Consider the following 27,744-nt stretch of genomic DNA (forward strand, 5'->3'; position numbering starts at 1 on the left):
GATCATATGATAATGGTCTTTCCCTTTGACTTATTTTGCTTAGCATAATACCCTCTAGTTCCATCCACATCGTTGCAAATAGCAAGATTTCATTTTTTTTGTTGGCTGAGTAGTAGCAATGTCATCTTTATCATATACAGAATTTCCACGCATACATTGATCTATTGATTTTTTAAACTGATTTTCATTTTTAAACGTGTTTCAAATCACCTTGTTGGTTAGGATTTTCTACTCATATCTGCAAGTGAGCATTCCTTTGCTTTCTGATATATGTTTTAATTGCTCTGTGCATTTATTAGCTAATAATACAAACACCCTACACAGATTCGCAAGAGATAATGCAGGGGAAAACATGACTTAGAAGGACTGACAGTATCATAGGGTCTTGGTAGATGCACTCCTGGGGGGAGTGGACCCCTAATTCCTGGTGGAGAGGGTCTCATTCCTGGGAACCCAAGTGGTGGGCCTGTGGGTGGTCATATGCCAAGTGGAGGGGCCACATGCCTGGGGGAGTGTTCTTCGGCCCTCAGAAGTGGGTGGGGTCCCCCCATCTAGATGGACATTGAGATGGGACTACAGCACTGCTGGTAGGAGCAACAACGGCACAGCTGCTCTAGAACCTCTTCCCTGAGGCCCCCCCAACCCCTCAGACAGGGCCTGCTAATCCAACAGAAGCCTGGGGAATTGCAACACTAGCCAGCACGCCTCTGCCAGCTGCCCTGCCAACCCCAGGGCCTCCTGCAGCTCCAACAAGTGGTACCCAAGCAATACCAGCATCTTTGGGGGGCAGTCCTCCCACAGTCATGGAAACCAAGTTCTCCCCCTGTAGCCCCCACCTTGACCCCAAACCCACCTTTCTTCATGGTCTGGCTGCTTCAGATTCTTGGGCTGATCTTCCTGAATTCATCACAATCACAGAGGATCAAGCTCACAGGCTTGGCAAAAGCCTTAAAGGTATCGATGAATGTGCCATTGGCTCAGTCGGTAGACTTGTGTCTCCGGATCTCAGGGTTGTAAGTTTGAGCCCCATGTTTGCTGTAGAGAGTACTTAAAACATAAAATCTTGCCAATGAAGACTTGGCCATCTTGCAGGATACCTCTTATTCTATAGTCAATGTGCTGCAGCATCTCACTGTTCTTTCCCACAGTCACGGTTGCTGCTCCACCAAATCCAAGGTCTGCAGCAAGGTTTCAGGATCCTTAGGACCTGCAGGAAGGCTCCAGATGAAGGTGTCACACAGGTTCTCTTACAAACAGTGCAAATGTGAGGCAGAAGCTTCAGACGGTAGATGGAGCCTGGTTTCTCACTGGGAAATCAGCTACCTGGATATTCGGATCCTGCTTTCACCACCTTTTGGTGCCTCAGCTAAGGATGCCTTGCTCAGTTCCTCCTGGAAATCCGCCCCAGGTACCTGCTGGTGCTGACATCCCCTTGGGTACAGCTGACACTCTTGGTGGCTCAGCAGGGCTGTCCTTCTATGTTGGATGCCCACCTCTGGCACATGCTGTTCTGTGGTCCATCTGGGGTGCAGGCGGTCTCCGGTGGCTCCAACACTCTCCTCGGCTGCGGCTCAGAGCAGACGGTCAGGCACATCTGGCAACCACCACTCCACTGTTTGCTCTTTAGTATTTATAGCACAAGTACGTGCTCTCATCCTACTCAGCTAGCTAGGCTGATCTACACTCCGTGGGAGGGGTGCCTCGCTGGCTCCTGCAGCCAAGTATGGTACTCTTGATCTCAGGGTCATCAGTTCAAGCCCTGTGCTGGGTGTGGAGCCTACTAATAAATAAATAAATAAAATTAAAAATGTATGAGCTACGTGGGAGAAGAGTGGTGATAATGACCTTCCCTTGGTTAAGCCAAATTCTAATGGGAGTAAGTTCAGTCTGTCCACTATTGTGTTTTCTGTGATTTCCTGTTAGGTTGTTTAAGAAGTTCCCTCTTAGTTTTTATCAGAACTGCTGAATTCTGACAACAGCTTTCAACATTGGTTAAATAATATGTTGATATAATCATACGGCTTTTCTCCTTTAAGCTGTTAGAGCTCTCAAGCTTTTTGTTTTAAGATCTTACCATTTAAAGTACAAATACTAGGGGCATCTTCGTGGCTCAGGGGGTTAAAGCCTCTTCCTACAGTTCCTGGGCTCAAGCCCTGCAAGGGCTCTCTGCTCAGCGGGGAGCCTACTTCCCTTCCTCTCTCTCTGCCGCTTGTGATCTCTGTCCGTCAAATAAATAAATAAAATATTTTTAAAAAATAAAAATAAAGTACAGATACTTCTCCGAGTGGTAAGACTGAAGCTGACAGCAGCCACTTACCCTGAGTCTGAAGGGCAGCCCAGAAATGAGGGGGCTCTTGGGGACTCACAGCATTCAAGGTGGAGGTGAGGGCAGGTAGAGTATCAAAGGCACACAGAGATTCAGGTGACAAAAGACCCACAGACTGCAGATTCCTGTGGAGACAAACTGTCCCTGCAATTTCCCCTTTGCACCTGGCTTATGCACTTGGCTGCCTCAAACAGAATACCCTTCTACCCCTCTTACTCTTGCTCCCCCAATCTCTGCTAGTGGAAATCCCACCCATTCTTTACAGCTCAAAGTAAATGCTCCTCCTCCCACCCAGTCCATCCAGATCCCCAGATGTCTCCCCAAATCCTTACTCATCCATGCCACATTGTCTGGTATGGGGCACATGGGTTTTCTCTCTCCAAGTAGCCCCAGTGCCTGGAAGAATGCCAGGCATCCAGTGGGTGCTCAATACTTGCAGAATGAAGGAACTGACCGAATGGGAGGTCGGCCGCCACTCTCTCCTACGGTCCCCCCCGCCCGGCCAGGGTCCTGCAGGATGGACTCCGCCTCGGCAGAGGGCATCCCAGACCCCTCGCCAACCCCGGAAGCTGGGCTGCCGGCCATGGGAAGACTACACTTCCCAGCGATCCCAGGGAAGAGCGAAAACCCTTTGGCTTTGACAGCCACCGCCACAAGTCTTTCCGCCTCCCCAGCCTGCCTAGGAGCTGGGAGCTGGATTACGGTGGCCTGACCAGCACACGCAGCTGCGGCCGCCCGGAGCCCCTGCGCCTTGCCCCGCCGCCCGGCCAGCCAGAGGACCGAGAAGCCCGCGGCCGCCGACCGGCCATGCCCGCCCCTCCCAGCCGCCCGGGGGGCCCGAGCCGTCCTCTCCCAGACCTCTGCTGAGGCTGGGCGCCACTGGCCAGATGTAGCCGGCTTCGGATCCGTCTCCTCCCCTCTCTCTCTGCGGATCTCTCCTGTCTGATCCCCACAGCCTGCACCCGGGGGCCGCCGAGGGGCCTGCAGGCTCCCGAGCCCTGATGCCTCGCAGCCCACTGTCCTGAGCGGCCACCACCGGCTCCCGGAGTTGAGGGCAGCAACAGGGCCGGACGTGGTCCCGGAGTGCGCCCAGAGGGCCCCAGAGGCCAGGCCCACCATGGCCCAAGCGCTGCCCTGGCTCCTGCTGTGGATGGGCTGGGGAGTGCTGCCCGCCCGCTGCTCCCAGCCCGGCATCCGGCTGCCCCTGCGAAGCGGGCTGGGGGCGCCCCCCCTGGGGCTGCGGCTGCCCCGGGAGACCGCGGAGGAGCCCGCGGAGGAGCCGGAGGAGCCCAGCCGGAGGGGCAGCTTTGTGGAGATGGTGGACAACCTGAGGGGCAAGTCCGGTCAGGGCTACTACGTGGAGATGACCGTGGGCAGCCCCCCGCAGACGGTAAGGTCTCCAGGCCAGCCCTACCGTCCTTTCTGCATGGGGGTGGGAGGGGTGCAGCATGCTGGCCCCCGCTAAAATGGGCAGGACGGTGTGGACTGGAGGGACCATCTCCCAGATGTTTCCTCTGGGATCTGCTTGGTAGCAGTCACCCCCAAAGTTCCCCTTTCCCACCTCTCGTCCCCTCACAGACTTCCCTGCCTCCCTCATCTGACTGCCCTCCCCTCGCCCCAGCCTCACACACCTACCCCTCAGTAAGGATTTGGGGCCAGAGAAACACTCCATGGGAGAGCCTGGCCTGGGGAAGGGTCCAAGCAATAGGGGCTCTGTGAACAGGTGTCAGCCCTGCCAAGCCTGAGTCTCCCAACCCTGGCACTGGGGATCTTGGTCCACCCAACCCTCAGCCCTCCTCCGGTGTTCCGGTAACCTGGGCTTCTGACCATCATTCCCAGCACCCTGAGGACCCAGGAATCCTGGCACGAGTTGGAGCAGCCCCTTGCTCCCACTGTCTGGGCTGGCGCGGGGACAGCAAAGTGAGGTTTCCCAGCTCCTCTGACCTCCACTCCAGCCCAGAAGCCCTGGACAGACTCCTGCTTCCCCAGCCCCTCCCAACTCCTCCCCCTCCCCCAGTGCCTTCGGCACTCCAGCCCCTCCCCCTCCCCCGTGCTGCGGAGTACAGGCCGGAGGGGACTGAATTGAGCCTGGGGAAAGGACTAACCACAGTCCAGGAGCCAGAGCCCCCTTCTAAGAATGCGACTCCCTCTATGAGGCGATAGGCGCCCGGGGGGAAGGGAGCGTGGCAGCGTGGATGGAGAAAACACCGCCAGCTGTCCCCATCCTTCCAGCCCTCCGCGGTACCTGCGAGGTGGCAGGTGGAGGTTGCACCCTCTGTGCCTGCGTGGGTGGGGTGCTGGGGCTGCCCCCAGGGCACATCTGCCTTCTCCGTGGGTGGTGGGCCTGGGCGGGGGTGGCGGGACCGGTTCTGTATGTGCTGATGTGTGTCACCTTGAATCTGAGTCTGCACTTTGCTGAGCCAACCCCCTCCCCCCAGATCTGTGGGATCTGTGTCCTGGAGGCCTGCCCTTGGGAGGGTCCGTGAAGGTGGGAGTGTGTTTACGTGCAGAGAGGGAAGAGCCACACTTCTGTGAACTTCTCAGACAGCTCTTACCCTGGATCTGGGAGAAACACAAACCTCCATCCCCCAATTACCTGACAGAAGCAAATCTTCCCAGTCCCCACGGCCCAGGCCTGCCTCCCACCTCCCAGCTGATGCAAGGCTCTGGTCTCCCCTACTTCCCCTTCTCTTTCCTGTGTACCATAACTTCCCCAGAAAGTCTCAAGTCAGGGTGACCATAGGCCCCTAGCAGCCGGGACCAACAGGAGACTAGGTATGATCAGATAACAGGGGGACTTGGAGACCTGCAACCTCTGCCCGTGTCTGCTACCGATAAGTGCTGCAAGGACTTATACCCTGGGGCATGGACACACAAAGGGGACACACAAAGGGGCTGTGGAGCCACCTGACAGACCAGGAATTCCAGCACCAACCCACAGCTTTTCCTTTTCTCAGTCTTGTGGCCTGGGGCAAATTCTGCAACCTCTCTGAGCTTAGGGCTCTGTCTCCAAAGTGGGTGAAATGAGATCTCCTTTGCAAGGTTCTCGTGAGGGATTAAGTGGGACTGTGTAGGGGAAATCACCTTGAACAATGCACCCAGACACACGGCTGACCTCTAGTACATATGAAGTCACTTTCCGCTAACTTCTCCAGCCATGTGTCTCTTCTGGGCTATGCAATGAAGCCTAAGAACTTGGATGCTCTGGGCCACCATGTGTCACACATATGGAACTCAGGGGACAGGTACTAGACTTCACTGGACCCCTGAGAGCATATGTATATTCCCCGGCATGGGCCAGAAATTGGCCAGGAGTAATTGTCCAACAAATGTCAATTCCTTCCCCCTTCCTTCCTAGAAAGGGAAAGTGGCCCTATGGTTCAAAACTGGCCCAAGGAACCATTGCTAGGGAGCCCACAGTTGGAATGACTCTGGCTCACCCTTTGGCTGGGAACCCAAGCCAGCGCCAGCCTGTCTGTACCCTGTGGTGACTTTGACTCTCTCCCCAGCACTCTCGAGAAGGAGGCCGTTTCTGCTCAGCTGGTGGGGCTCTTGTGAGCACCAGATGAGAACCTGGTGGGCAGAGCACTTTCTATACGCCAGGTGTTTAGGTTCAGGGGTTGAGAACTGACCCACCAAGAAACAGGAGATAAGTTTTCTGCCCATAAGGAGTGTAGAGCATGGAAGCCAGGACAAGGTAATCCAGAGCAGCACCCAAAGGCGGGCTCCCAGACCCTCACCATCAAATCTATTACAAACCTCTCTGGCCCCATCCTAGACCTACTGAGTTAGAATTGCGGGGGGGTGGTTATCGCTCAAGTTTGAGAAGCACTGATCTGGCGTCGTACAAAGAGTGAGTGCTATAGGTGTTCAGAAGGTAAAATCAGGGAAGACCCCCCCCCCCCGCTGTGGGAGGTGTGCTGTGAGCAGGGTCCTGAAGGATGGCGAGGAGAGGGGAGGCTGTTCCCAGCGGGGAAGTGGCATCCGTCCCATCAAACTGTCATTGCATTTAACTCGAATGTCCACTGCTTCCCCACCGTTAGCCTGGGTCCCTGGGACCGGAAGCCGCAGCAAATGAGAGAATGAGTCTTGTGCATTTGCTCAGGGGACAGCAAGAAACCCAGTCCTGTTAATGCTGCAGGTCTGGGTAAAGAGGATAGAACCAAATCGCCAGAAGCCTTTAATATGAAGCTCTACAGTTTGGGTTGGGGTTAGCAGATATCAGGGGAAGCTTGAGTTTCTTTGTACTGGGGCTGACATAGAGAAAGCAATCTTTGAGGAAGAGACATCTGACTTTGAGGAGGAATGGGACTGAGAGGTACGGGGGTGACGGGCTCTGTCACAGCAGTCCAGGTGTGAAGCACCACGAGGACGGCACGTGGCCGTAATAAGACGGAAAGGGAAGGGAAGACCAGAGTGCAGGAACGTCCCAGGGCAGCCAGACACAGGATTCGGGGACACTGGTGTGACAGGTGAGGAGGAAGGTATGAGATGATTTTCACGATCCTGATCTGGGCTGAACTGGAAGATAGCAAGACCATCCGAGGGACCCAGAGAGCTGCCAGGAGGGGGTTGCCGGATACAAATACATACCTTGTATTTGTGGTGGCAGTTTATGTAAAGTTTTCTAATATGTTCTACATCATTTTCTTCTTGACAATAATTCCTGCAATATATACAAATGGTCTCATCCCTTCTTACAAAAGAAATGGGGAGTGAAAGTTTAAACAGTTGGCCAGGAGACCGGCCTGTAAGCTGAGACCCTTTGTCTTCTGGATCTCAGACACTCTCCTAGCCACCTGCCCAGGTGTCTGGGGGGACAGGAGAGGGAGAAGAGCATTCCTTTTCATTTTCCCATGACACCTGCTCCCATGTCCCTTACGAGACTTAAGTAGTATTATAGAATACTATAACTGGTTTTTTATTTGTTTCCCTCCCAGAACATCAAGCTCTCGAGAACAAGTTCTTTTAAAAAGATTTTTTTTTTTTTGCAGTGTCTTATTTGTCTTTCATATCCATGATAGCGGCAGATTCAGAACACGCGCCTAAAAAGCACTGAGCGAGTGAATAAATAAAATGTAAGACATCTAAATAGAACTCATGGTGGGCAATTCTAAGTGCAGGACTGGCGCTCTGAGAGAAAGAAGCACTTTCATCCTTTTCACTTAAATGAAAGGATATCATCTCATTCTAATGGGATGAACCTCGGTCTCCAAACCCAGGATAATGATGGTTGTTAGGGCTGAAATCTGGTGGCAGTCAATGCAGTGTAGCAGATGCTTGTCGAGCACCTACTGTGTGCAGAAGAGAAAAATAATGTCATTGCCCTCACCCTTGGAGAGCCCAGGGTTTGGTGTGAGACACAGACATATGAACAGCTAAATATCATATAAGACCAAAAGCATTTGGAACAAAAAGAAGAACAGTGAGTCTTAGAAGTGCAAAGAAAGGGGCGCCTGGGTGGCTCAGTGGGTTAAGCCGCTGCCTTCGGCTCAGGTCATGATCTCAGGGTCCTGGGATCGAGTCCCGCATCGGGCTCTCTGCTCGGCAGGGAGCCTGCTTCCCTCTCTCTCTCTCTCTGCCTACTTGTAATCTCTCTCTGTCAAATAAATAAAATCTTTAAAAAAAAAAAAAAAAAAGAAGTGCAAAGAAAGAAGCAGTTACTACTGACAGGGTGTTAGGAGAGGCTTGCTTGAAAAGGCAGCATCTGAGTATGGCCTAGAAAGATGAGAAAGCTTAGCTCTGTGGAGAGTGGGGGGTAGAAAGGCTTCGTGAAGAGAGGATGCACGAGCCTGGCTGAGAAGCTGGGAGTTGCGGCAGTGGTGCCGGGAGGTGGAGTGGAGGTTGGGCTGTATTCTGCAGGCAGGCGAGAGTTCTTTGAGTATATGAGAAGGGCAATGGTCCAGTATCATTCTGGTTCGAGGAAAACAACTCTGGGTGGAACGTAGCTGGATAGTCTAGAGCCCCAGACTAAGACCTGACTCAGGGCCGGAGGGCCTGAAAGATGCTGATGGCAGGGAGGACAGAAAGGATGGGGGTTCCTCAGAGATCCAGCCTTCACGTGGCCGTTCATCCAGGAGTTCTGTGCTCCTGGGGAGGGAGAGGGAAGAGAAGAGGTTGTTGGAGCACAACAAAAGGAGCGAACTTTTAAAGTATGATATAGGTTATCAAAAGCCCATGCCTATGATTCTGCTTTAATTGCAAGGGTTAAGTACTAGTGTATCCTTTGGCGGGGGTTGGGGAGATAAGGGAACTGAGGCTCAGAGAGACTAAGGGGTTTGCCCACGGACACTCAACTAAGGAAAACAGAGCCGGGGTTCAAATCTGGGTCTTTGGATTCCAAGTCTAAATACTGGGTTCTTTCTTGTGTTCTCCAGTCTGGGACATGTTGGTTGCCTTTGAGATGCCAGGGGGCCTTTCTTGTCGATGGATCCAGCAGCGAGCTAAGCATGGGGATCTGGAAACCACAAGAGAAGTTAGGACTGGACAGGCAGACTCTGGAGTCACCTGCAGAGATGGTTTGGAAGCCAAGTTCACAAACAGGCTTATTGTTTGAGAGAGTGGAGGAAAGTGGGGAGGCAATGATTAGGGAAGGAATTTTGAATGTAGACTGGGACTCAACGGTGCCAGAGAAAATGATCAGAGAAGTAGAAAAATGAGGGTTCAGGGTATTGGAAACTGAGAAGAGCCAGTGGTTTTCCACCCCCTCTCCCTCAAATGGTTTTCAACTGTGATTGGTGGGATTCTATAGAAGAACCTCAAGGATGAAGGAGATTAGGAAGAAGGTATGAGGCAAGACTTTGGACCTTTCACACCTCCCATCACCAAGCCCTCCCCCTTCTCCCTGCTTGCAAGTCAACTTTTATTGTTTTCATAGAGTGGAATTCCAGATCCTTCCTTCCTTCCATCCTTCCTTCCTTCCTATACCAAAAAGGTTGAAAACCATTGACCTCAAAGAGACACTATCCAAATTAGACAAAGCAAGATTAGACAAGATCCCACTTCTAAGTTGCCCACCTCGTCCCTGAGACCGCAGCTCCCCTCAGGTTGCACAGAGGGCTTTGCTAGGACCCTCCCACTGTCATTTCACCCACTTCTCCTCTGCCTCCCCAAGTCAGGAGAGGAAGAGTTCAGCTGCGAGTGGGGGGTATGGGAAAGACCGGGACCTCCCACTAAGGTAGAAGGTCAGGAACCCTTCTTGGGTATCTCCAATAAAGATCTAAGCAGAAAATTCTGGTTGAAAATCTGGGGAGAGAAACCTCTCTTAAGGAAACTGCCATGTCTGACCACTAACTTCTCTTCTGAGAGTATCTGTCTTTGGGGCCTGGACAGTGGAGAGGTCTGGGCAGGAGCCAGACCCTTTTCCCAGTCTGTGAGCTGCCCCAGGCAGGATGGGCCCAGAGGGCTGGGAAGCATTTGCTGACACCACACACCCAGCTGCTGTAGCCAGTGGTTCCTGAGAGGGAGGCAGTACTCCCTCTGAGAAGAATGGGGAATCAGTAGTCTTAGGGGCTGACTGGGGGAACCAGGACTCCCTGGCCTTTTTTTCTCAAGATTGTGACAAAGCCACAGAGCAAGCTGGCTGAGCTGTCCACTGTCAGCAGGTCTCTTGGACTGCTAGCAACCTGTGGCTACTCTCTCTACTGCCCACCATGCCCCCCCACCCAGACCTTGTGTCTGGGCTACACTGGCCTCTCGGAGCTGGTGAACGCCACCAACTCTTTTCCAGTGCCTGTAGACTTTCCTTGCCAGATGGCGCGAGGCATGAGCGATGGCATCTCCCAATGGCTCAAACATGACCCAGGTGCCCTGGAAGAGACTGGGCTTCTGCCAGAGATCAGCTATCTTTTCAACTGAGGACAGACCAAGAGAAGATTCAAGCCACTGCAACCTGTGCACAAGGACACGGTTAGACAGTAGGAGACACTTGCTGTCTTACGGTGAAAAAGCAGGGAGCCGGTAGCTGCTGTGAGACCTCACGGACTGGGGGTGCCCAGGTGGGTTCTGTGGAGCCTGCGGGCACTGGGGAGCTGCATGAAGAGCCACCGCAGGGAGGGGACAGAGACCAAGGAGGTAAAACCTCTCTCTACAAAAGAACAACTCTTGTTCTTTTCTCTTTGGTACGTGGGATCCTGCATAAGGTTGGAAAAGGGTTCTGCTGCTAAAAAAAAAAAAAGAAAGAAAGAAGGAAAGAAAGAAAAAGGTTTGAAAAACCATCATCGTAGATCTGTTCTTTAAGAACAGACATGGACATTTTTGGTCTATTCGCCTCCATCATATCATCTGAATAGGAAGCCTTAATAAATATCATTTGAGCTGGGTTTGACACCGGAGGACAGGCAGCATCCTGTCTAAAAGGACAAGCGTGCATCCAATAAGGTTTGGGGTGACCCTGCCACCTTAGAATTCCCTAAAAACAAAACAAGCCAAAGCAGGGTAAGTGGCACCAGGGAGCCTGCTTACCCCCAGGTATCCGTCATCAGCTTCAGCCTGGAGAGAGAAGTGGAAGGCAGAGGATCCGTCTAGGGAAAGGATTTCCAGTGGGTCAGCCGAATCGGTCCAGGTGGAGGGAACCTGGACAGGATCCAATTGCTGGAGTCGTTGGAGGCAGGAGCTGTGAGCTCTGTTGACCCTGAGCCTCTCCCACATGCTGACGTTAGGCTCCTCTTGTCCTTCCTTGCCCCCTTCTCTCAGCCTTGGGCAAACTCAGGTCTGGGGATATCCACTTAGGCAAGCCGATGAAGCTGACTCGAGGCTCTGAGACCAAGGAAGCCCTTGGTCTAAGAACCCGCGTGGAAAATCCAGCCAGTGTCGTGGCTAAGGTGGGCATCAGTTATTGTCACCATAGACAGTCCCAGATTAAACTAGTCTCAGTCAGCGTGGGACTGAGAAGGAATCGCTGAAGTCTGTAGGGTCACAGGGAACTGCAGGAAATTGGGCAATTACTGTCAGTGCAGGAAAAAAATCATTATGGAGCACCTGCTAAGGGTTAGTGATGGGTAAGATAATAAAATAAGCCCCTACCCTTGTGGGGCTCATAGTATGGGGGACAGACATTACATAAATGATTAAAGGTTTTATTTATTTATTTGACACACAAAATGAGATCACAAGTAGGCAGAGAGGCAGGCAGAGAGAGAGGAGGGAAGCAGGCTCCCCGCTGAGCAGAGAGCCCGATGCAGGACTGGATCCCAGGACCCTGAGATCATGACCCGAGCCAGAGGCCAGAGGCCCAACCCACTGAGTCACCCAGGCGCCCTACAGAAATGGTTAAAGGCTTGATGAGCAATATACAAAAAGCATAGTGGACCTACAGGACCTGCACCTTATCTTGGCTGGGGGTGTCAGGGCAAGACCTTTGGGAGAAAGGATATTTACACTGTGACTTGAAAGATGACTAGAATTAGCCAAAACAGAGAGAATATTCCAGGCATAGGAAAGAGCGTACACAAAGATGCAGAGCTGAGATCATCATGCTTTTGAGAAGCATGGTGAGGGAGGGGGAAAAGTGGTGAGAAATGTTCATTGGAGTTGACCTTGGTAGGTGAGATGCCCCCAAGGACAAGGATTTCAAGATTGAATTTGGATTGTGAATCCGATGCTATGTAACAAACTACTCTAAAACTTGGTAGCTGGGAACAAGAGTCACAGTGGTTTCCAGGATTGTGGGGGTTCGCTGTGGCTCTTCTCCAGGTCTTATCTGTGCTCACTCACGTGGCTGCATTCAGCCGGTGGGTGAGTGGGGTGTCTGCTGGACCTCTTTCTCCATGAAGGCTTTCATCCTCAAGGAGGCAAGATGGAGCCTCTCCCCATGAGTCTCAGGGTAGCTTTCCAAGAGGAACCCAGGGCGCAGGCCTTCCCCAAGCCTCTGTTTTCCTGCTTTGCTGATTTCCATTGGCCAGAACTGTCACATGCTCAAACCCAGTGTCAACGTCAGGAGATCACACAAGAGCCTGGATACAGGGGTATGTGATTCGTTAGTGTAGCAATTTACCATATACTTCCTCTCCAAGTGAAAGACGGGAAGGTCAAGGACATCAAAGACCAGATGTGGAGTTGCCTAGAACCCGTGGATTCCTATCCAGCTGTGTGGATCATTGTGTAGAACGGATCAAGTTGCTCACTCATTCCAGATGTCAGTTCCTTCTCTATAAAATGGAAGAAAGCCTTCTACATCTCAGCCTTGGGTAAAAGGCTTGCTAGACAAGTGTGTAAGAGCTCTTCCCCCATCAACACAGAGACCCACATAGAAGCAAAGAGACTTCCTCTTTGATAGGAAGAATTAGAGTTAAAAAGCTCCCTCCTAGAGCCCCGGGATAGGCTACGAAGAGGGGTTGGGATCTTAGTAACTAGAGATCTTTCAGAGTTGATCTTTCAGAATCTCCCTAGGCTAACCAAAAGATGACTCCCAAAGGCTCTTTTCATCCGGAATAACCTGAGCTGTCCCTGTCTGCTAGTGAGAGCTGGGACCAAGACAGGTGAGATTTGGGGAACAAAGAGTTTACCCAGAACTCACTGGCTGCACACCCATCTCATCACCCAAGATCTGTTGCTGAAAACTCCTCCTCCAGGGGAGCCTGGCCTGCCGAGTGAAATGGGCAGGTGTACCTTTCCCTAAGGGGCTTGTTAGCACTTCCCAAGAAGTCACCATCCCTCAGAGGCACCCAGTGACACATTTGTTTGTTAAGTGATTGGCTGTGACCTAGCCCTGACCCTAGGTTGTGATCCCCTGGGGATCTAGATACAATAGCTGCAGAGACTCCCAAGTCAGCCTGGCCCTAAGGGATGGAGAAGAAGATGGCTCCAGGACCCTAAGTCTTGCGTCCCCTTCCCATGTCAAACCACAGCCCTGGCAAAGGGAAGACAGATCTGAGCTAAAGCGACACCTCAGAAGGCCCACAGCTGGGGAGTCCCTGTGGCATCTCTGCCACCCAACAAGCAAGACAGACTAGCTCTTTGTCCCTTCTGCCAGGCACCGTGATACCCACTGGGGATACAATGGGGAATTTTTTAAAAATTAGATACAAGGGAGATGAGAGTTAACGTGAAGCTATAGAGTGACACATTGTATGGCAGCATTTTCATAAGAGCGTCTGACCTGGACTTTCCCTCTTACGAAGTCATCCCTTCTGAGCTCGGACCACGGGATGGTGGGAGATGAGTAAGACACACTCGCCGATGGAGAGGAAGTGGTCTGGGCAGAGCGAATGGCCTTCAGGGGGAGGACCGTGGCTGCTCTGAGGACCTGTGAAGAGGCAGGTGTAGCCGGTGGGCAGGGGTCTGGGGTGTAGAGAACAAACAGGGCTGAGTGTCCAGCCATGACCCGACAATGAAGGGCCACGTAGGACATGCCAAAGCTTTAAATTTTTGTTTTAGTCGCAAAGGAAAATGATTGACATGGAAGGCATGTACCTAGAAAAGACCACTCCAGCCACAGCGCAGAGGCAGGTTGGAGAGGTCAAGCGTGGATGGACGCTGCCAAGGCCAGTTGAGAAGCTATTGTGATAGTCCAGAACGTGGCCCAGGGCGGCAAAGGAGGTGGCCAGAGAGGAGTACATTCATGAGACTTTTGAGAAGGTTAGTTGGACAGGACTTGATGCAGCGGGGAGAGATGTGAAGAAGAGGAAGGCGTTAAGATGTCCCCTCAGTTGCTGACTTATAGAACAGATGGACGGTGACGCCATCCACTGATACAGTGAACGCTGGGAAAAGGCAGATGGGCGGGACTGTGGAAGGTCGGCTTTGGACATCCTGGTTTGGAGGGAGTACGCTCTGTGCTTCTGGTGCTACACGGGGAGGAAAGGGCTTAGGGCTCTGAGCTTAGGAGTGGCGGGCTCCTAGGGGATCCTCGGAGCTGCGGCCACAGGGGAGGTGGCTGAGGGAGAGCAGAGCCTGCAGGGAAGAGGGCTGAAGCCCGAACCTCGAGAAGGGAGCCTGCAAAGCAGACAGAGGAGATCTGGTCAGAGCCGTGGGAGGACACCCTACAGGCCAGGGGGACAGGAAAGAGTTTCTGGGAGGGAGACGTCCTCACAGGCAGAGGAGGACTGATTTGAAAATGCCTTTTGTATTTGGTGACATGACGTCTCTGGTAGCTGTAGTAAGGGCTGTTTCATAGTGGAGGGAGGGGCAGCGGAGAACGGGGCTTTGGGACGGGTTGAGGAATGAGTGGGAGGTGAAGAAATGAAGACAGCTTGGCTGAGAACTTCGGTTGTGAAGGAGGGGCGGGGAGCTGGAGGTGGAGGTGAGATTGAGGAAGGTTTTTAATGGACAGACTTGAGCATTTGTAAATGCCAGCAGGAGGAACCCAGATCGGGGTGGGGGGCAGAACGGCAGTGAATCCACTGGAGGGAAAGGGTGTAGTTCCCAGGGTCGGGCACCCACCCAGAGCAGGGGAGGGCCAGCCGAAGGAAAGGACGGGTGGACAAGGCCATAGGCAGGTTGCCAGGACTGGCTGTGGGGATGAGGGAGGCCCCCTCCGAGAGTCTCTGGTCCCAGCAGTAAGAGGCCAGGCGTCCCTTGCTTACAACCACTAACCCTCCTCTTCCAGGCTGCCCTTACCTGCCCAGCGTCAGGATGAGTAGTGGCTCAGCTGCCTAAGGCCCCTGCCCTGGGACAGGCCTCCTTGGGAGCCGGAGGGGGGGAAAACCTGCCCGGGGCTGGAGTAAGAAGTGTTAGAAGGATGAGACCAGGCAGGAATCCTTCTCCCAGAAGCCAGGAGCACTTTGCAAAGAGCAAACAGACAGCTGGCCATTTGCTCAGGAAGGAATCTCAGCTGTTTGTTTTGGTTTCTCATTTTTTTGTGGCGGGTGGAGAGGGGGTGGCGGGCAGACAGGGCCTGAACTCCCAGTGTCAGGGGGGGTGGGCTTGACCTGCTTTGAGGAGGAGGAAGGGGGAGGACTTCCTCAGCTGAGAAAGGCTGGGCCTCCTGGCTCAGAGTGGTTTGCAGGAAGGGAGAGCGGTGGGGAGGCCTGGACCAGCTGGGGCCTCAGAAAAAACCCTGTGCCAGAGCGAAAGGTGGTTGTGTTTTCCTGGAGCTGTCAGGCACACGTTACAGGGAGCCCTCTCTTGCACAGTCCTGGGGACCCTCTTTCTTTGGGGTCCAGTGAGAGGAGGAATCCCTGGAAGAATGAGGCCAACCCTAGGGCTGGGAGCAGAGTCCTGGCAGGTGGGGGAGGGGGTGCTAGGACAGGGGCGGGGGCGGGGTGCGTTTTAATCATTAACCTGGTGGACTGAAATCTGAGCTTCTGTGCCTCCAGCTCTATTGATTCTGAAAGCACAGCATCTGGAGCTGGTGGCCACTGGGAGACCCTGGAGAGGGCCTGGGGTAGAGACATGGAAGAAGGGCCGGCAGGCAAATGGGAACCAGGCCAGGAGTAGGGGGCTGGGGAGGAGGGCGGGGCGGGGTCAGAGGTCTGGGCCACTGTGGGATGGAGAGGAGGCGCCTTGGCAGGAGTGGGGGGGCAGGCAGGAGGCCCTCTCAGGCATTGGGGGAGGTGCGGTCTGCAGAGCCGCAGGGACCACTGAGAACAGGAAGGAGCTCGAGGATCTGGCAGGGAGGAGGAAACTGAAGCCCAGAGGAGCACGGTGACTTGCCCAAGGTGACAAGGTCAGAGCCTGCATCAAAACTGAGGTCAGCTGACTTCACTGCACTGAGGAGAGAGGACGAGGGAGTAAAAGGGCCCTGAGGTCAGGGTAGCCGCTGAGCTGATGGGCATGAAAAGTCAGCAAAAGAAGGCTGAATTCTCAGGGTTCCAGGTTTCCCAGGACAGGGGCATATGCTCTTTTTGCCTGTGAGGATACTACTGGCATTCAAAACATGGCTCTAGACTGACGGAGGGAGGGATCAGGCCATTGAAGGAGAAAGGAGGGTCAAGAAAGAAATGCTAGAAGGAGCTGCACAGCAAGGGGCACCGGGAAGACACCTGTCCGTATCCATCTTAGCCAAAACCCAGGACCCTGACAAGATGGGTTTTCACTGCGACGGCAGAGTGGGCTCCTGGCTCCCTCCTATTTTCTGATAGTAGGACTCAGAGGCCTGTGTCACCTCTGAGACAGGAGGGGAGCCCTTCTTGGGGAGCCACATTCTGGCAGGCAGGGTCAGAAACATGTGGCACCTACAGGCCGTCCTGGTCCCTGTAGCTTCCCTGGCCAGTGCCAGCTCCTAGAATAGTATTTCCGAGCTGGACGGGGATGTGAGCCCAGCTGCCCGCTGGGTGATATGCTTCCCATGAGGACCAGAGGAGGGAAGGCGTGAGCTCGCAGATGGACTGGGACAGGTACCTGAGGTAAGGGCAGTCTGAAGGTAGAGAGAAGAGAGGACTGAAAACCACACACACGCAGAGATCACACGGCTCTGACAACACAGACAAGGTTAGGATTCCATAGAGAAGCCAGGAGCAGGCACAAGGCCATGCTGAGGGTGTCCGGGGATGCCACATTCTGTCGGTGGTCATGGTGGTAGCAGGCACTAGGCTGTCCAGCCCTGCGTCCTAGAAGCTTCTTCCTGGACGTTCCAAAGGGAGACTTTGTTGGCTGTGGCATGAAGGACAACAAAGGCAGAGAGCCCAGAGCCTCATGTCGGTAACATTTTTCTCTCCCCTTTCTCTGACAGCTCAACATCCTCGTGGACACAGGCAGCAGTAACTTTGCGGTGGGGGCTGCCCCCCACCCTTTCCTGCATCGCTACTACCAGAGGCAGCTGTGAGTCCTGGGGAGAGCTAGACAGAAGAATCCTTCCCAAGGATCCAGGGCCCAGAAGGGTCAGGGGAGGGCTTTGGGGAGAAAGATTAGCTCCTCAGATCCTTTCCAAGAAAGAGTGGAGAGGGGGGATTTGAGGCACTCTATTATGGGAAAGGGTAGGTTGAGGGGCCAGAAGGAAGTTCTTCAGGACGGAGGTGGGGCAGCTTCCTTGGGGAGGGAAAGAAGGAAGGAGAGGAACCCCAAAGCTCCCAGAGCCATCTCAGGGTCTTGTCTGTACTTGAATTGGGAGACATGGAGACTTTACCTCACCCCACACCCCCCACAGGGGCTGTCAGGCATCTGGCAAGACCAAGGCGGTCTAGGCGGAGCAGGCTACCATGACTGCTCCCTGTGCTGTGCCCTCATCCAGGGGCTGCTCCTGGTGGCATCACACAGTTCAAGGGACTGGAGGAGGAGCCTTCCATAAGCCCCACGGCCTGGACCAGTATCAGGGCCCGACAGCTAAAATGTCTCCCTGCACCACCCAGGGTTCCAACAGCCAGATTTAGCTAAGTGGTGGAAGAGAGGGTTGAAGTGAGTTTTTAAGATAAGAGGCATAGAGATGACGTGGGAGCCTCCTTAGCATAAACACAAGTGGCGAGAAGACATCTAATGTCTGAGGTGTCTCTGTGTGTGGAAATCTGTGAGGGGAGGCTTACGTCCCATTCTTGGGCTGGTAGGCAGATGCCAAAGCCGCCTGCCACATCTTCTGCCTTCCCCATCTGAAGAAGGCCGGCCGAGAGCGGGGCGCAGTGAGGACCCAGGAAAGGAATTCATTCCAGCTCCTGGCCCCAGTCCCACCGCTGCCCCCCGCCCCAGCCCGCGCACACACAGGCCTGGGTCGTGGTGCCGTGAGGCACAGGTGAAGGTCTCACGTGCCAACAGGTCTGTTCCACACAAGTAGTGTGTTAATACTTACCTGCTCTGCTGAGATGCGGTGTCAGCTCTTTCTCTGGAAGAACTTGCTGTAGAGGTTCTGCGTTCCTCCTGCCTGGCACTTTCTCTACCACTCAGATGGTACCACCAGGTCCCAAGGCAGCGACAGTCAAAGGCTCCTTTTCTCTGGGAGCCCAATGAAACCGGGGGGAGGAAGCGATGCCGCTAGCTGTTTCTCTGCGGCCGGCCGTGGCCACAATACACAAAGCCCAGGCTTGTTCCCCGCAGGGCCTGAGCTTCAGATCTAGGGATAGGAGCTGTGGAGACAGGACGGTGAGCCCCAGCAATAGCTCCCCTCATCTGTTTGCAAGGTTACTCTATGTTCTGTTCTGGGTGATGGATCTGGGATATTCTACTGAGCAGCCTGAAAGCATCTTATCTTATGTGGGATGACCCTGAGAAAAGATGAGGCCTCAGGAGTAGGTTAGATGCTGGGTCCCCGTGCCAGGGTCGTGGCATGCCTCCACAGACCTCTGCCTCCTCTCCACAGGTCCAGCACGTACCGGGACCTCCGGAAGGGCGTGTATGTGCCCTACACCCAGGGCAAGTGGGAGGGGGAGCTGGGCACCGACCTGGTGAGCATCCCCCACGGCCCCAACGTCACTGTGCGCGCCAACATCGCTGCCATCACTGAATCAGACAAGTTCTTCATCAATGGCTCCAATTGGGAGGGCATCCTGGGGCTGGCCTATGCTGAGATCGCCAGGGTGAGAGGCGCAAGGCTGAGCCCTGGACACTATGTCCGAACCACACCCTGCATGTTACCCAGGGACGGGCTTGGAGAGAAGGGGAACTGACTAAAGGTGGGACACAGATCAGCCTAAAGGATTAGTTAGTGCGGATAGTTAGTGGCAGTCTGAATCCCGTCCCTGCAGAGGTCAGGCCTATAGTGAGGGATGCTGTGACAGGTACAAGATTAGGCTCTGGTTTCTACTGACTCTCAATATCTTAAGAATAAGGGAGCCCCCTCACCCCCACCCCCTGACCCGAAAACAGGTTAAGCATATGGGGATCAAAGATCCTATAGATCTTTCCTGTTTGCACTGCCAGTGTCTCTTGCTAACCCTCTCTCTGCCAAATCTCAGTACTTCAAGATAGCCTTTGCCGAGGAACATCCCCCGAGTTTTGCTTTTGCCTTCCCGTTTAGGCAGGAGGCTGGCCTCTCCATTAGGGCCCCCTGTGTGAGGCTTCCCTCTTTGTCTCTTTCTGCCACAGCCAGATGACTCCCTGGAGCCGTTCTTTGACTCCCTGGTAAAGCAGACCCACGTTCCCAACCTCTTCTCCCTGCAGCTCTGTGGTGCAGGCTTCCCACTCAACCAGTCAGAAGTGCTAGCCTCAGTTGGAGGGAGCATGGTGAGTACACCCTAGGAGAGGGCAGGTTCTAGCCCTGGGAAGAGGGATGGGTACCTCCCCCCCACCTCCAAGGCTGCAGCACAGTCTTGGGCTCTGCTACTTAGAATCAAGGGAAACCTCTTTAAACTCGCCACCTCCACATTTCTTTTTCTATCTTTTTCTTCTTTGCATTATCCAGAAAGAAATCCAGGTACCTTGGAAAGGTATAAGATTAGGGAACTTCAAAAGAAATGTAGATAAGACCTCTGGGGCACCTGAGTGGCAGGGAGTCTGCTTCTCCTTCTCCCTCTGCCCTCCCCCATGCTCTCTAATAAATAAATAAAATCTTAAAAAAAAAAAAAGAAGAAGAAGACCTCTCAAATTAAGATGATTCAGTCTGATGAACAAAAGGCAGCGATGTAAGGAGTTTAAAAGTCTATTTACTAATTAATTAGGATAACTGGTGAATGGTTCTCCATCTCTAACACACGGAGAAAATAAAACTTGTAAAAGAAGCAAATAATCATTCATTTAACATTTATTGTGCCAGTTTGGATTTAAATAACTTTATATTGAGGGCTGTGAGACTCTGAAACAAATAATTTAAAATCCTGTAAAGTCTTCCCCTGATATATTCTTAACACATTTAAAAAACTACAAATCACCACTTTGGGACAAGATTTGATCAGAAGAAGGAAGAAAAGAAAGGTGGCCTGTGAAGGGCTTTGCTACCCCCCAGAAATCTCTGATCCCACTGTTTGCTCTCTGGGTGACTTGCTGTCCCTCTGTGCCGGGACATGGGTACCTGCCTCCCTTTGTCTCCAGATCATCGGGGGTATTGACCACTCACTGTACACGGGCAGCCTCTGGTACACACCCATCCGACGGGAGTGGTACTACGAGGTCATCATCGTGCGGGTAGAGATCAACGGGCAGGACCTGAAAATGGACTGCAAGGAGGTACCACCACCAAGGGGGGCCAGGGAGAGGGAAGGGGGAGGCAACATAGGATGAGGTCAGACCCTGAGTTATGAGGTTGGGAGGACGAGGCAGAGGAGCAGGACGTGCAGAAAGGGTTGGGGGCTGAGCCCAGAACAATTGGGAGCTTAATGGTATCAGTAACACAGCAGGACCTGAGGTTGGGGGCTAGGGACTGGCAGGGCACTTGCATGGGGACCTTGTGGCTTATGGTCTGGTAAGGGAAAAAAGCATGTCTGGGCTCCAGTTACTACCTTGCTGGGCAGCCCTGGGCAAGTCTCGTGCCAGGTAGTGTGGAATGATGCAGGGGAAGCATCTGGCTTTGGAGCTGGAAAGACATAGGTTTCTAGTTCTGCCATTTACTGGCTGTGTGCCCACAGGCAAGTTACTAGGTTGTGTTTCAGTTTCCTCATCTGCAAAGCAGAGGGAAAAACAGCTTTTTCAGAGATTGTGGTGAAGACAGAAAAATAAATTTCTTCTCCCAGTGCCTGGCACACAACAGTACCCAATAAACAGCAGCTCAACTGTTTGGGTCTTCCTTACCTAGATTCTTAATGTATGTTCAATCAGAATATAAAAGAACTATGAAAAGTTAAAGCACTATACAAGGTAATTTTATTTTCAAGATTTGGAGAACGTCTGCCCAACCCAAGATACTAAGAATTAGCATTTACAGAATACTCCCTCCGTGCCGGGCGCCATTCTAAGAGCTCCGCATGTATTCATTTCATCCTTATAATAACTCTTTGAGGTAGGTGCTATTATTATCCTCATTTTAAAGATGAGGAAACTGAGGCACAGAGGCTGAACAACTTGCCCAAGGGTATAATCCTAAGAGAAATGCCAAGCCAGGATGCCACCCTAGGGAGTCAGATCTACCCTTATGATTCCGGCCAGAGCCCAGCGTCAAAAAAGGCTTTTGACTCTTCTAACCCTCCCTTCTCCATCCTAGTACAACTACGACAAGAGCATCGTGGATAGTGGCACCACCAACCTTCGTTTGCCCAAGAAAGTGTTTGAAGCTGCCGTCAAATCCATCAAGGCAGCCTCCTCGGTCAGTGGGACTCAGGGCAGGGGTACAAGAGATGATACAGTGTCAGAGGAAGTCCGTGAAGGTCACAGCCCTCAGCAAGAGCCAAACTGTATACCCTTAGATCCTTCTACTTCAATGTCTTCAGAGCGAGTCTTTGACGGGCCTTGGCGTGCTCATCACACAGGCCCCCTTGTGCAGAGTTTTGGCCTCCCTCTCCAGCTCTGTTCCCCTAATTCTTGGGTTTCAGTGTACTTTCCCCCAGTTTGGACACTCCATAGAAAAGCAAAAAGAGGGCCCAGTAAGTGTTATCTGAGAGCGGGAGAAACGAGATGGCAGAAGAGGCGGATTCCTTACTGTTCCCCTTTCTTGGCCACACAGACGGAGAAGTTCCCGGACGGGTTCTGGCTGGGGGAGCAGCTGGTGTGCTGGCAGGCGGGCACCACCCCTTGGAACATTTTCCCGGTCATCTCCCTCTACCTAATGGGCGAGGTCACCAATCAGTCCTTCCGCATCACCATCCTTCCACAGGTATGTCCCCAGCCGGAGTCGGTGGGGTCCCAGGAAGAGGGCAAGGTTCCCACGGGGAGGCAGGGAGCCGGCATGTCTTCCCAGAAGGTGGAAGACAAGAGAGCAGGGTCCGGAGGCACAAAGCAAGCCCATGGAGCTCAGGGAAGGTGGCGGGAAGAGCACCCCCTAAGCACAGATATCTAGAAGGCTGGGGATGGCGGGGGACATGGAGAGGGGAGGACATCCTCTCCCTCTAGGACTGCTTGTCCTTAGCAATACCTGCGGCCAGTGGAAGACGTGGCCACGTCCCAAGATGACTGCTACAAGTTCGCCATCTCACAGTCCTCCACGGGCACTGTGATGGGAGCTGTGATCATGGAGGGCTTCTACGTCGTCTTTGATCGGGCCCGAAAGCGAATCGGCTTTGCTGTCAGTGCTTGTCATGGTAAGAGAGCCAGGGAGGAGGGTGTGGGCTCGTCTGTGCGTGTTCTCACCGTCCGGCAGTTAGGAGCCCCGGCCTGACAGTCTGGGAGGTAGTCACAGTTGCCTCAAGGCAGAGTCAATACACTGTTAGAGCTAGCATCCTGGCCTCGGGCTCTGTCCGTGTTGCCTGGCGTGGTGAGGCCTGCCCGGGTTGTAACCTCTGCCGGAGACCCAGAGCCGCCTCAGCCCCTAGGGAAGCTCCAGATCCCTGGGCAGCAGGCCGAGCCTGCAGTGACCCTGTGGGCTGCTACCCGATGGGGTCGAAGTCTCCTCCAGAATGGCGGTGGGGTCTTGCAAGTAGTATCAGCGGAAGCCGGTGAGCGTACTGGGCATACGTGGGGTGTCTTTTTGGTCAAATCAGAAGACTGACCTTTAGGTATCATTCCTACCGCCTGGTTCCACAGGAAAGGGTTGTTGCTCCCAGGGCCCTGGGAAGAGACGTGGTTCTACCTAGCACGGCTTTTCTGGCCTGCTCCTAAATATCTCCGAGGAAGGAGGGGCTAGAGCCTCCCCTCGGGCTCATTTCAAGGCTTACCTGGCAGTTCTTTTTGTCGTATGACCCAAACTGCTGTGTGACGTTGAGAGCTGCCCATTCGCGTTTGCCCTTTCCCCAGTGCACGATGAGTTCAGGACGGCAGCGGTGGAAGGCCCATTTATCACCCCAGACATGGAAGACTGTGGCTACAACATCCCACAGACAGACGAGTCGACCCTCATGACCATAGCCTACGTCATGGCGGCCATCTGCGCCCTCTTCATGCTGCCGCTCTGCCTCATGGTGTGCCAGTGGCGCTGCCTCCGCTGCCTGCGCCATCAACACGATGACTTTGCTGATGACATCTCCCTGCTGAAGTGAGGCGGCCCAGGGGCAGGAGACCGAGGTTTCCCTGGGCCGCATCTGGTGGTTCACTTTGGTCACAAGTGGGAGACACTGATGGCACTGGTGGCCAGAGCACCCCGAGACCCTCACCTGCCCACCAGATGCCTCTGCCTTGACAAAAAAGAAGGAAAAGCGGGCAAGCTGGGTTACAGGAGTGGCACCTGTAGGAAACATGAGACGGAAGAAAGAAGCACTCTGGTGGCGGGAATACTCTTAGGCTCCTCAGGCCTGAGCTGGGAAATTCTGCTGCTTGACACTTCAGCCTTGAACCTTTGCCCACCGTCCCTTTGGATTCTCCAACCCAAAGTATTCTTCTTTTCTTAGTTCCAGAAGTAGCGGCATCACAGCCACATCACCCCAGAGTGTGTCTCTCTGCAGAGAAAGGGCCAATGTCGTTTCCCTGCTGGCCCAAGTCAGCAGGAACGGATGCACAGTTTGCTATTTGCTTTAGTAATAGGGACTGTATAAACAAGCCTAGCATTGGTACAAAGATTGCCTCTTGAATTAAACAAAAAATAATGAGACTGAATATTTGTACAGATGGGGGCGGTTGGAAGAGAGGAGAGGGAGCACAAAGACAGGGAACAGCGGGGATTGGAGCTAGAAAAGGCAGAACCACGGCCCCTTGCCAGTCCCAGTTTCGGACGGCATCTCCAAGAAAAGCCCATCCTGGAAGATGGGTGTTGCTGTCCAGTGTTTTCTTTTCTGTGGTTGTAGCCTGACCAAAAGTGAGTTGGGAAGAAGGGCTTACCTAGCCAAAAAGCTCTTTTTAACTTTCTTAAATGAAAAGTGCCCACTAAGAAGTTCCATCTGACAACTCAATTTCTACCTGAAAGATTGCACTTGTCTCTACCCGAACCCTTTTCCCCACACGTGATACATAACACTGACATTTCCCACCCCACCCCCAGCGCCCTAGGAGGAAGCAACTGGAACACAGCAAATAGAGCAGAGCTGGGCTCTGTCTTCCTGCTTACGTGTTCACTCCCTACCCCAAATCCCTATTCCTCTGCAGCTCTGTAGCTGAGGTGCTAAGAGGGATAGACAGGAGACCTCTCTAATTTAACCCTCGCAGGCAGAATCTACCAGATTCACTCAATAGGTACAGGTACCCCGGTACCTCTGCCCAGATCTCTTCCTGTTCAGTTGAGCGTAGCAGTAAGATCTCCACATGACACAGAGCTGTTTCGTCACCTTCTCCCCCCTCAGATGTACCCTCCATTACCTTGGCACCCCACAGTGGCACTAGTATTATACCCAGTGTCCGGACCGCGGGGCTTTATGGCTTTACCATCATTGCCTTCGGTAACAAGGCTGCTGGAGAAAGGCTGGCAGCCCCAGGGCTTCCATACTTCCTTCACCTCCAGAGCTCCTTAGGGGAGGCCACCCTTCTCCCCTATTCTACTCTCTACTCCCCACTCCAAATAGTACTTGGCTACCCAGGCTGGTTCTTGGGCTAGGTAGTGGGGACCAAGTTCATTTCCTCCCCATCAGTTCTAACACAGTCAACTCTGATACCAGTGTTAGCGGAAGACGTGATTCTCCTAGTAGACCCACCGGGTCCTGTTGCTAACTTGTCAACACACTGCTTCCAGGTATGGGACCTGCCTGCCGAGTGTGGAATTACCTGATGAGGGAAAGGTAAATACAGGAGGGCCTCTGGAGATCCTGGCTTCGGCCAGCTGCCCACAAGCCATAAACCAATAAAAAAAGAATACTGAATCACAGTTCTTTATCCGGGTTCTCTTCATTCCCCTTGCTCTTGGTGCTGCTTTGGACGACTGGGAACACCCCCTCCTAACTACAAAGACTGTCAGGAAGACTGGAGACTGTTTCCAGCTCGGAACTTACTGTGTAAATAAAACTTCCAGAACTGCTACCATGTAATGAAAACGCCACATTCTGCTTTATAATTTCTATCCATGTTGGGGAAAACTGGCTTTTTCCCAGCTCTTTCCAGGGCATAAAACTCAACCCCTTCATTAGTAAGTCCCAATGTCCTATTTTTTTTTTTTAACTTGTACGTACTTTTCTTTTTACAGTTGCTTCTTTTCTATCCTGAAACTATTAAGTCTAAGTATATATATAAAAAAAACTTGACAACAGTTTCTTGCTTGTAAAAATATTATATATCTCTATTTTTAGAATCGACTCCTGAAAAGTGACTGTCCCACCTCTACTCACTGCATTAGAGGCCTTTCCCACCAATCTGCATGGCTTCTACCCCCACAGGCCAGGAGACAGAGGGAAAAGGGAGAGCATGGGTGCCCCAAACTTAAATGTTGCTTTCTGACTGATCCCGAACAAGACAGAGAAGACAGCAACAGTGAGGCCCCAACTTCCATACTCCCCAGACATCTGTCCCCCTGCTACCGTTGGCTTTCAAGGGGCTTTTACGAGGAAGCTGTTAAGTCCCCTCCCACTTATTCCTTTCTTCTCTCTATACTCCTTTGGCTTCAAGTATTTGTAGAAAAGAAAGAGAATAGCATTTATACCCATTCCTAATTTCTAGACTTTTAGGGAATACTGAAAAACACTCCCGATGGCCTAAAGGCTACTGCAAAGTTGATGAGAGAGAGTATCTTTTGATTACAAGAGAAAAAGTAAATGCCCCCAGATGAAAAGAACAAAGGAACCGGTCTTCCATTTTGCCACATTTCCACTCGTGATAGCTACAAACTGGACATTAATATTTCATTAACCAAAGAAGTGGGTCACCTGACCTCTACAGAGGGGAGAACTCAGGCCATTTCAATCACCCCACAAGATGCCAATGTGGTCCTGGGAAGTCCAGCTCCTGAAAATGAAGCCAGTCAACAAGCCTGAGCAAGGAAGGCAGGAGAAGGGAAAGACTGCATCTAAGAGACTAATGGGCAAGGATGAAGGACAAAGAAGGAAAAGATAAAAAACAGAGAGCAGGGAATATAATTGGATCTGAAAGGGAGAGGCTTTGCTACCCTGATAGTACTGCTAGTGCCAGGAAGCATTTCCAGGTCACAGAAGGGGAAAAACTGAGCTGTTGGTAATATAACAACGTCCTTCCCCTGGAGCTGATTTTTTTTTTTTTTTTTTTAATTAAGACTTGGTTTCTCCTTGTTTAATTCCAAAAGAGAAGAAAGCTGAAGCCATTTCCCGTAGGAGTACAGATAAAAGGATAGGAAAAGATTCAAAGCTCTCATAGATTCACAGCTTTCACAGGTATAAACCTAAACACCGAAAGTGCTCAATAAGCAGACATGGGAAAGCGATCTTGTTCTAGATAGCTATCTATAGAACAAATGACTTCTAAACTTGAAATCCAACTCCCCTTCATATCACTTTGGCCTCCATTTTTCCCAGAACAGGAAACATGTCCCCCATAATTTTCTTGCTTCAAAAATTAAAATCCGGCATCCCAAGATCATTCTGCAAATAATTTTGCACAGACATCTCCTCACCCCAGTGCCTGCCTGGAGCTCACCCAAGGTCACCGAACAACTTGGTTGTGAACCAACTGCCTTAACCTTCAGTGGGGAGGGGGACTAGCTGACCAGGAGACCAGAAGTGAAGGGGAAGAGGTGAGGCCTTCACAAGGTTGGTCCATCAGAGCTTGATCGGAAGCCAAGTCAGTGGCAGCAAGGGATGGCTTGGCCCAGGAAAGATCTGTGGGCTGTGCTAGTTTCTAAAGAGAGGACTACCCAGGAAGTCAGATGGACAGAAGTTTTCGGGACGCATGGGGGAAATGGGACCCAGTTATGTTGTTATTCTTGGACTGTGAATTTGCTGATGTAAAACGGAATACTCTGTAAACCTAATGTCTATGTGCAAATAATGAGCGTTAACACAGTAAAATATTCAATGGAAATTCAAACTATTAGGGTTACATTTTTTTTTCTCCATCGGTCTCATTTTATCCATTTGGCGTCGAGTGGCTAGAACAACACTGGGGCTTCCGTGGGCTTTCGGTAAGCAAGGCATCTGGTTGGACAGCGAGTGAGCACCAGGGTTCAAATCTGCATACATGAGCCTTAAGAAAATGAACTAGAGGCTGAGCCAAATCAAAGCAGGATGGCCTTAGAGCAACAGCAGCTTCCTAGATGGTTTTTATATTGTACTTGAGAACAGCCCTAGGCAAGAATATTGTAATTTCAAGGGCAAACTAAACATCAGGCTACGATCTGCATCCCTCGAAGGAACTGCAAGGGGAGGGGGGGGAGACCATTTCTGCATAATATACATACTTTCATTTACGAACATTTGAATACAGACTTTCTATACACACATTACCTATATAATAAAAATGTACATGGCATGAGTATAGGTCACTGTATAAATATAGAGTTTTAGAAATCTTGAACCCGCGCTTCCTGTTCACATCAGTTTCTCCTCTTCTTCCTCCCCAGTCAGGTCCGTCATTTAAGAGTTGGACAAAAGGGACAAGTGTCATTTGTGTTGGTCTGGGCCCAGAATTTGATACACTGGAAAGGAAGAAAGACATATCTCAGGTTTATCTGGAAAGATGAGGGAAGGAGGGGAGAGCGTGCCACCGAG

General features: G+C 52.2%; 2 protein-coding genes and 1 pseudogene across 9 annotated transcripts in view; 1 reads left to right on the forward strand and 2 right to left on the reverse strand.

Annotated features, from left to right (window-relative positions):
* On the reverse strand, positions 1 to 3,445 carry LOC123392166 (annotated as a pseudogene).
* On the forward strand, positions 2,914 to 27,064 carry BACE1 (beta-secretase 1). Of its 5 annotated transcripts, none has more exons than XM_004749915.3 (9): positions 2,922 to 3,716; positions 16,938 to 17,026; positions 18,492 to 18,576; positions 19,217 to 19,354; positions 20,159 to 20,293; positions 21,264 to 21,365; positions 21,723 to 21,872; positions 22,125 to 22,296; positions 22,949 to 27,064. In XM_004749915.3, the coding sequence occupies exons 1-9, from the start codon at positions 3,444 to 3,446 to the stop codon at positions 23,188 to 23,190; spliced, it is 1,386 nt and encodes a 461-aa protein (XP_004749972.1). In that variant the 5' UTR covers positions 2,922 to 3,443; the 3' UTR covers positions 23,191 to 27,064. The 5 variants fall into 5 exon arrangements, with proteins under 5 accessions (XP_004749968.1, XP_044936436.1, XP_004749967.1 ...); XM_004749913.3 differs by having other exon boundaries at positions 2,924 to 3,716; positions 18,492 to 18,708; XM_004749911.3 differs by having other exon boundaries at positions 2,914 to 3,716; positions 21,264 to 21,872.
* RNF214 (ring finger protein 214) overlaps positions 27,048 to 27,744 on the reverse strand; it is a 44,930-nt gene continuing 44,233 nt past the window's right edge. For all 4 annotated transcript variants that reach the window (XM_045080499.1, XM_045080500.1, XM_045080498.1 and 1 more), the window contains one exon: positions 27,048 to 27,671. In XM_045080499.1, the coding sequence (XP_044936434.1) occupies positions 27,606 to 27,671 (66 nt within the window). In that variant the 3' untranslated portion in view covers positions 27,048 to 27,605. The remainder of the gene's footprint in view (positions 27,672 to 27,744) is intronic.

This window comes from Mustela putorius, unplaced genomic scaffold (genome assembly GCF_011764305.1).
Source record: "Mustela putorius furo isolate JIRA1106 unplaced genomic scaffold, ASM1176430v1.1 tig00000460_pilon_pilon_pilon, whole genome shotgun sequence".
NCBI classification, from domain to species: domain Eukaryota; kingdom Metazoa; phylum Chordata; class Mammalia; order Carnivora; family Mustelidae; genus Mustela; species Mustela putorius.